Here is a 9476-nt window from a genome sequence, read left to right on the forward strand (position 1 = left end):
TATAAACATTTTTTATATTACATGCTTTTATATAAAATAAACATTAACAATTTGTTAATTAACAACTTCAATCAAATAAAATGACAAAAAATATATATATTTTGTTTAATTGCCAAGGCAGTATTTCTGAATTTAGTTCTAGTTTTAGTAAAAATACTTTTTAAAAAATCTGACATTTAAAGACATTAAAAAAATAAAAAAAAAACGAATAAAAACAACAAAAACAAACAACAAAATCCCTAAAACTTTAAAATTTAATTGAAAACAGAACATATAAAAGTAAAAATGAATTCAAAATATTTTAAAATACTATAATAGAACATTAATGATACTAAAATAACACAGACTCAAATCATAAAAATCTAAATGAAAATACTGTCAACGCTCTAGAGCATATATGAACTAACATAAAACTTCAACACATGAGATGATGGTTCAGATTTCAAAATATATTTAAAGCAAGTGGGATGGATGAAGGATGGGTAAAGTAACTACCTGGATCACCTTCTGAGTCATTGAAATCAAAGTCGTCTTCAGTGAAAGGCTTCAGGCAGCTCTGATGGTCACCAAAAGCGTGTCTGCGGTGCCTGCGTACAGGTATAATCCCATCTGATCCACAACAAAATGGGAGAAACACAGTAACTCATGCGTTGCTAAAGACACTATTGCTAAATGTTTACACGAAACACTGACAACAGAGAAAGTAAAATGTGTTCGGTTTTACCTGACATCTCAGCATCAACACCATTGTCCTCTGCCACTTTGAGGAAAATCTGCTCAAAATAATCAGAAGCACAAACCAATTATATTGACTTTCTTGAACAAAATAAACTGAATTCGAATGATTTCAATAATATGTTACCTCCTCCAGGGTTGTGTCAGAGATGCCGTAGCTAGAAATGCCCAGGTCAGTGAGCCGGTCGTCGATCTCATGGAAGAGCTCCACAAACGCTCCGTCTTTGGCCGACTCGTAAGGCAGAACGTAAGTGATCTCGTGCCCGAGATCTTCAACCAGTCTGGCTGTAGGAACGTGCTTGAAAATCACATTGGAGATCAGGGAGACATCTGGAATATGGAAAGAGTTGAGAAAACATTCAAAATGTGTGTATGACTAGAGCTTTGCTCCAAAACAAATAATGGGTTTGGAATAATATGGGGGTGAGCAAATAATAATTTTTGGGAGAACTACCCCTTTAAAAGTTTATTAACTCTATATATCAGTGTTATTTTAGTATTATTTATAATATTCATATTTTTAATTAGACTTAGATTTTTATATTTTTCATTTTCATTTTAAAGTGCCCCTATTATGGGTAATGAAAGGTTCATATTTTGGTTTTGGGAGTCCCCAACAACAGGCTGACATGCATGCAAGGTCAAAAAACACTTTCATTGTCTTATAATATGCATTTATTTTTACATTATTTGCTCAACGACTCCCAAACATTCGTTTAACGATTCATTTTTCCAAACCCCGCCTTTGCGTGACGCTAATCTGCGGTGATTGGTCCGATTGGTCTTATTTCCATTTCATCATGCCTGTAATGCCTGATAAAGCAGCGTTTGTGAGCGCAGTGCTGCTTTATGTACAGCATTACCGGGAAACCGCTATTTTTATAGCTCCAAAAGCGGCACCTAGTGGCAAAGAATGAATTTGCATTTTCATTCAGACCAACTCCAAAAGACTAACAAGTGGGCGGGCAGTATGCTAATGTTTCAGGTTGACGTCAACATGAATCGGCTTGGGATTCGTTTTAAAAACGACTCGTTTCAATGATTCAGAGTCAACTCTTTCTTTTGAGAGACAATAACTTTATACACGGTGCACTTTCAGATTTAAAACTTTGCAGGATGTTTTCATTCACTTAGAGCTGTGTTAAACACTGCATGAAAGGTAATTTTCAAAAATCCATAATAGGGGCACTGTAATTTTAGATGAATTTTCAGTCATTTTCATATGTACTTTTGTCATTTTTATTAGTTTATTAGTCTATTTTTCTATTAAATATTTATAATTATTATAATTTAGTTTTAAATTAATTTTATTTCTAGGTTAGATTTATATATTTTTTCGTTGTCCATCTAATATTTAGTTTTCATTTATCTTAATTCCACTTTTAGTTGTAGTTATTTATTTTAGTTAGTCATTTTAGTGCTTCAGCTTAATCTCATTTCAGTTAGTTGCCAGCGCAACATTTGTCAACGCAATATTTAGTCTTATTTTATCTTTATTTCACTTTTAGTTTTAGTATTAGTTCATTTTTTGTTTTTATTTTAGTAAGTTCAGCAATTCAGCTTAAATTTATTTCAGTTAGTTGCCCATGAACATTTCAAATTTTTGCTTTCCATTTAATATTTCGTTTAAATTTATTATTATTTCACTTTGAATCTTTGTCCAGATTGATTTGAGTTAATAATTTTAGCGATTTAACTTGTTTCAGTTTTAGTTTTGTTAAGTTTTCCACCTAACATTTATATTAATTTTACATTATTTTAGACCAGCTTTATTTTAATTAACAAAATAGTTCATAGTTAACGATAATAACCCAGCTATATACCTATGGTGGTGGTTTCACTTTCATGGTCGCTGCCCAGTCCAGCATCAGAACTGCTCTCAGATACACTGTCCTCCTGCAGAGACGATGAAAATCACAAAAGATGGCACCAAGAAAACGTAAGACTGAGTCAGTAATATAAATATAGAGATTAGCAATCTACATATTAAACCTTAGTACCTTCTTGAGACTTCCTTTGGAGTAGGAGACAGTGCTGCTGGAGGTGCGGCAGGAGCTTGCGGAGAGATCGAAGTCCTTCTTCACCAGCGTCAGGTAGTATCCCGTCCCCAGCTGGGTCTTGAGGAACAGAGAGGAGCCCACACAGCACAGCTTCCCGTGGGAGATGATAGCAATGCGATCCCCCAGGATATCAGCTTCGTCCATGTGGTGGGTGGACAGGATGATGGTGCGTCCTAGAGGTAAAACCATACAGTTTAATGGACGTTTCAGGAAGACCAACACGACGGTGCTCGCTAAAACAGAATCTGCTTACCTTGACGATACTTGAGCAGCAGGTCCCAGATGCCCCGGCGAGCGTAAGGATCGACTCCAGCTGTGGGCTCATCCAGGATCACGACCTTTGACCCTCCAACAAACGCCAGCGCTACTGATAACTTCCTCTGCATTCCTCCTGTAAGGACCAGAATGACTGTTCATTCATTCTAGTCACAGTATACGAGTAATTTTATACCACAATATAGTTTTATTTTTGCTGATAAATCAACAAAAATGGTTCATAGACTACTGTGCAAAAATTTGGGGTCAGTAAGACCTTTTTTTTTTTTTTTAGAAATTACTATTTTTTGAAAGAAATTATATGAATTTTATTTAGTAAGGATGCATTAAATTGATCAAAAGTAACAGTAAAAGCATTTGTAATTTAACAAAAAGAATTCTATTTCAAACAAATGCTGTTTTTTAAACTTTCTATTCAACGAATCACAGAAACATTAATCAGCACAGCTGTTTTCATTGATAATAATCAGAAATGTCTCTTGAGCAGCAAATCAGCAGATTAGACTGATTTCTGAAGGATCATGTGACACTGAAGACTGGAGTAATGATGCTGAAAATTCAGCTTTGAATCACAGGAATAAATTGCATTTTAAAATATATTCAAATAGAAAACTGTCATTTTGAATTGTAATAATATTTCACAATATTTCCGTACCCGAGAGCTGGCTGGTTCGAGATTTGCGTTTATGAGGCAGGCCGAGGTCCATCACGATCTGCTCCATCTCTGATTTCACCTTCTCCTCAGGCAAACCCTTCAGACGTGCATAAAACCAGATTTATGAGGCAGGCCGAGGTCCATCACGATCTGCTCCATCTCTGATGTCACCTTCTCCTCAGGCAAACCCTTCAGACGTGCATAAAACCAGATGTGCTCCTCCACGGTGAGCCTAGAATACATGCACGAGAACATTAGATTTAGAGCTGCTATTATTCATGTCGCATACACTTTTTTAGTTGCCAACGTACATGCTAAACAGGACGTTATGCTGCGGACACATGCCCAGGTTTTGACGAATAGTGTTCAGATTGGTGCGGATGTCTTTGCCCTGGATGTAAGCGGTGCCGGAGGTGGGTGGAAACAGGCCAGTGAGGATAGACCTAAGAAAGCAAGAAATATTGATCTTATTTTAATATCATCACAGTATTAACATCAGACATAAAAAGATCTTGTGCGGAGTTGTCGTACATGGTTGTGGTTTTCCCAGCGCCGTTGTGCCCCAGGAAGGAGGTGATCTGACCCTCATAAAAACCCAGAGTCAAACCATCCACTGCCAGTTTGCCGTTGCTGTAGACCTTCACCAGGTTCTCGATGTAAACACCTGGATCCAGATGGGCCGGTTCTTCTTCAATGCATACAGCTAAAAAAATCGATCAAACCACACATTTGAGTCTTTACACTAAATATTTTGATTTTACATGTCCACTAGCGTAAATTAGAGCTTTCTAGGAAATTAATCCATACAATATAAATATAATATATTATTTAAATGCATATATATGTACTTTTTTTTTTTTAAATCTTAGACGTTAGATACCTTCAGCATTTTCTTTCTTGTTGGTCGGCGTTGATGTAATCCAACCACATTTCTCTCCACACCAGTATGACTTGGTGAAAGGGAAATACCAGGGTCGTGGGATGCCATATTGACCTGTGAGAGTGATGTTTTTACACCATGAGAAACTTCCCAAAGCTGTCCAGTGTCTTGCAAGTACACCTTTTCAAAAAGCCACTTACCTGGAAACACAGCTTCAATGTACCAGGTCATGACGGCGTACAGTACAGAATCGAAGAGCATGAGCGAGATGGAAGTGGTGAGACTGTAGCTGTCCTCCTGCATGGGGCTGGAGAGCAGGTTACTCCACTGGATGCCCACACCCTGCTCCTCGAACAGAGCAAAGTACTCACAGCCGAAGCCGAACGCCACTGGAGACAAGAGGCTCTGAGGAAAGGGAGACCGAGGCGTTCAATACATGATGTGAAACATCCATAAACAGCAAAGGTCAGGGGTGTAAAAATGTTAAAAAATAAATAAAAAATAGAAAATAAGATGAAAATAAATAATAAAAATGTATTAAAATAATAAAAGTAAAAAATAAATAGATTAAAATAAATAAATAAAAATTTGAATTTAACTTAAAAAACGATAAATAAATGCATAAAATGCAGCTTAAGCTAAAAAAAATAAAACATTTGATTAAAATAACTAAAAATTAAAAAATAAAAATATTAAAATAATACAAAAAAATTATAAAAGTGTAACAAATAAATAAACAAATATAAGATTAAAATAATATTAAATTAAATATATAAAAATTTGATTCAAATAAATAAATAAAGAAATAATAAATGAAAAAAATTGGAATCAAATAAAAATTTAAAATTAGATTAAAATAACAAAATAATAATAGCTAAAATAAAATACAATTTGATTACAATAATAAAATATAAATATAAATAAATAAAAAATTTGATTGAAATAAATAAATAATAAACCTATAGTACTACAATTAGTACAAAAAATGTATCTTTATAATCTAAAAAAATTTCACAGTATAAACTGGGTCTTTATACAACTATACAAACTATATCGATGCTTCACACAAGGATGAACAAATTTGGAGGTAAAATGCATCTAAAAGCCTGAAAACCCCTGGCATTGAGTAATTGCAAAAGGCAAAGCAATTGACATTTACCAATAACATTCACACTCACCACTACTACTTTGGCGCCAAAGCCGATGTAATCCTGCCAGGCCACGCAAAGCACATAGGGAAGATAGAGGGTGAAGTATATGATGCCCCCGCAGGCCGCGGCGAGGTTAGCGCGGGAGAAGAGCGTGCTGATCAAGAAACACTGCATGATGGTCACAACGGCAAAGGAGGCCAGGAACAAGTAGACTACACCAGGATCACTGTACGGCAAGAGATTCCCCATCTGAACAAAACATGAGAAACAAAACCAAGTTCAATTGTTGTTAGGCTTATATTTTTATATCAGTCTGTGGCAATACATACCTTCAGGATGAGCACCAGTAGGGCGGCGCTGATGAGCAGTGGGATCAGACTACTGATGAACCAGCTCAGCCACAAGATGCCATTATCCAAACCCATAATCCTCATGGTCTCCTTGAGCCGTGCTTCCTTCTCGTACACCACACCCTTAATGATGATGGCCACCGAGTACATCCAGGCCAGAGTCATGAACAGAGGCATGGAGCGGCTCATTACCTGCAGGAAGCTAGGGCAGAGCAGACAGGATGGGTTAGACCTTCAGCATGAAGATAAATTATTTAGTATTATCTGTTTCATAAGATATCTAGCTAAGATACCTAGTTTTGGGCAAAATCAACATCATGTGTATCTCATAATTTCATAATGCACTGAAATAAGTTCAGTGTAGTCAATAATTAAGCATTTTACCCAGTATGTGTTTGTATGCTTATTATAAATTCACATTCTTAGCTTGGCAACATACTAATGCCAAACTGTACTGAAATCAATCAAATAGCACACCAAATTTACTTCAGTTGGTATAAGATAACTTAGTAGTCGGCTGACTTTAAATGCATTAGACCAGGAGATTTCAAACTGGGGTCTGCAAGGGATTGCTAGGGAAAATATTGCATAAAATAAAAAATAAAAACAGCAAAATAGAGTAAAATAAATAAATAAATAAATAAATCATAAAAAGGATTAAACTAAATAAAGAAAAAATTGATTAAAATAAATAACAACAATTTGAATAAAATAAATAAATAATATAATAAAATAAATACAAATTAGATTAAAGTAAAATTAATAAAAATGTACTCAAATTTAAATAAATAAACAAATAATAACACCAATTTTATAAAAAATTCTAAATAAATAAATACTACAAATTAGACTTATTAAATAAATAAATACATTTTGATTTAAATAAATACATAATACAGCTAACAATACTATAGTGAGCAGCCAAAACCCATAATTTAATATAACAGGAAATAAATACTTTTCATATAACATTTTAAACATATTTATAATATAAATTTTTCACATAATTTGAAAATACACATGAATATATATAGCTGCCTTTTTAGGATTTTAGGATGGGGATGCCTTGCACTAAAATGATCATATTTGGGAATATGAAAAGATATGCATCTAAAAGATTGAAAACCCTTGCATAAGACAGCAATGCAGCTCAGCACAGAGCTTAATTGTTACCGATTTGATTTTGTATGAAACAGTGAATGCGACCTGATCATGAATGCACAGAATTGAATTAAATTTAAAGACTGTTGAATGCTGTTTCTTACATGTCGTCCACATAGCAGGGATAAGGCATCTGCTGGATGTAAACTCCCGTTTTCTCCTTGCTGCCGGTCAGAGCTCGTATGATCCCGTGTTCAATCACGTCCTGCAGGTAGGAGAAGCCGCCCCAAATATAGCGCAGGTCTTCAAACGGGTCCGCTCGAGGACCGGGATCCCAGTACCTACAGTGAAACACAACCATCAGCTCTCAAAGACTTCTGTTAAAATTCTGTTCCTTTTCTCTATAAGCACACATTTGTAGCATATTTATAAAAACGTATGTCTCCTACCCATCCTTGATCTTGTTGGTGCGCTCCACATTATCGATGTCCATGCGGATCTTGTAGTTGACGTTGGGCGGCAGGTCAGACGTGTTGGCCTGCATGTCAGGAAACACTATCCCAGCCCAAAACTTGCGGTCATCCAGCAGATGCATGGACTTGTTTACCAAACGCTCCTCATTAGCCACAGGCTCCAGCTTATCCAAGTTCACACACTTCAGGGGAGAATGAAAATAAACAGTTTATCGGAAAGAAGTCGGGGTCAGGTTGACTGAATGATGTAATTCTGTTAATCCAAAAAATCTGGGGCGATTTACACGATTATTTAATGAAATAATCAGTCAGTTTAGCTGACATTGGACTGGCATGACCTGCCTTGGTGGCTTGCTTTTGGATTGCAGCATAATTGATTTGTTACTGTAATTTAGTGGAGAACTGAGAAGTTATTTTTGTATAGTCTGACAGGGCGACACACTGACCCAGAAAAATAAGACATGAACTGAAAACAAATTCAGCTTTCTTAGAACCATTTAATTGATTAGCAGAGATCATAAGATGCCCACATAATACTGTTTACTTCAGTTGACTAGACATTATCAGTCAAGCCAAATATAATGAACAAGCCAATCAGACCAAGCCAATGTGTTCACCTTAGAGTCAACATCAAAACTTCCTGAACGGATCTTGGTTTGTGTATACATGCGTACCTCCATGAACCGAGAGATGGTTTGGATGGCCTGATCCGTCTCATTGAACACTTCTCGCCATGTGAACGCTGACCCATGGGGACGCGTGTCCTCAGAAACCTTGGACAGAAAGCTGGACACATCCTCCACGCGCCAGTCTGTCCCACTCAGCTTGGCATTAAAGAAGCGAGAACTAGCATTGTTCTGGAGAAGGGTCTGTTTAGGAGAAATATTGACAAAACTATGTTATCATAAATTTAAAACATTTAAAAATAAATAAATTATATATATATAAAACACACTTATTTCCTTTTAAATTGAAATATTCCGTTTTTTTTCTACTCATTAATGCACTGTACAGTTAGATGTATTGTATTGATGTATTGTCATTTATTTTAATCAATTTTTTTTCCCCCTGGTACTATAAATTAGTGCATCAATATATATATTGTATTACACACATATCCAAGTGGATTAATAAATGTAAACAAAAACAATGTTAACAAAACTATATCATAATTTAAAAATATATATATTACACACTCTACACACTCAAAAACTAGTATTATAAAGATGTCTAAAATATTATTTGTAAAAAATGTATTTTCTATTAAGTTCAATTATTTTTTTCTATTTCTACTAAGTTAAATGATTAAAAAATATGTTTTTTTCCTACTCAGTATTTTACTTTACTGTTAAATGTAGTATTATTATTTTTATTTAGTTTCATGTATTATTTATTTTGTTGTTTTTCAGCATGACCTTGCATGAAAGTCATGCACATAGCAATGTGACAAGGAGTTATGCATTTTGTGACAACAAAACACCTAACGTAATACAATTTTTCATAAGTTTAGCCACAAATAGGTCCTCAGAATTCTCCAAGGATATGAAGATCTCCAGTAATAAGTGTGCGTCCTGCTGTGCGCCACACGTTGTGTACCATGTGAGTTCAGCAGTGAGGTTAGAATGCAGTATGGCTTATGTCCAAGAGGTGGCAGTGTGAAGTTCACCATCTGAGCTTCTAGTAGCACAAAATCATGTGCTCGGGGGCGAGCGACTAACAGGAACAGTGTCTTTTGTTTTAGGAAGGTTATCTGCTTTCAGAAAGATGTGTGCGTGTGTGTGTGTGTGTGTGTGTG

At 35.4% G+C, this 9476-nt stretch overlaps 1 protein-coding gene across 3 annotated transcripts in view; it reads right to left on the minus strand.

The window, feature by feature from the left end:
• abca1a (ATP-binding cassette, sub-family A (ABC1), member 1A) overlaps positions 1-9476 on the minus strand; it is a 38263-nt gene that overhangs the window by 12768 nt on the left and 16019 nt on the right. For 2 of the 3 annotated variants that reach the window (XM_016506641.1, XM_016506639.1), the window contains exons 12-28: positions 8356-8550; positions 7658-7863; positions 7373-7549; positions 6087-6309; positions 5785-6006; positions 4807-5011; positions 4607-4720; positions 4258-4429; positions 4038-4169; positions 3935-3958; positions 3727-3842; positions 3049-3186; positions 2736-2968; positions 2559-2631; positions 863-1065; positions 725-773; positions 496-609 (exon numbers count right to left, since the gene is read on the minus strand). In XM_016506641.1, the coding sequence (XP_016362127.1) occupies positions 496-609; positions 725-773; positions 863-1065; positions 2559-2631; positions 2736-2968; positions 3049-3186; positions 3727-3842; positions 3935-3958; positions 4038-4169; positions 4258-4429; positions 4607-4720; positions 4807-5011; positions 5785-6006; positions 6087-6309; positions 7373-7549; positions 7658-7863; positions 8356-8550 (2596 nt within the window). The remainder of the gene's footprint in view (positions 1-495; positions 610-724; positions 774-862; positions 1066-2558; positions 2632-2735; positions 2969-3048; positions 3187-3726; positions 3843-3934; positions 3959-4037; positions 4170-4257; positions 4430-4606; positions 4721-4806; positions 5012-5784; positions 6007-6086; positions 6310-7372; positions 7550-7657; positions 7864-8355; positions 8551-9476) is intronic. The other variant, XM_016506640.1, reaches the window with a different exon arrangement.

The sequence above is a fragment of the Sinocyclocheilus anshuiensis genome, unplaced genomic scaffold (assembly GCF_001515605.1).
Source record: "Sinocyclocheilus anshuiensis isolate Anshui unplaced genomic scaffold, SAMN03320099.WGS_v1.1 scaffold274, whole genome shotgun sequence".
NCBI lineage: Eukaryota > Metazoa > Chordata > Actinopteri > Cypriniformes > Cyprinidae > Sinocyclocheilus > Sinocyclocheilus anshuiensis.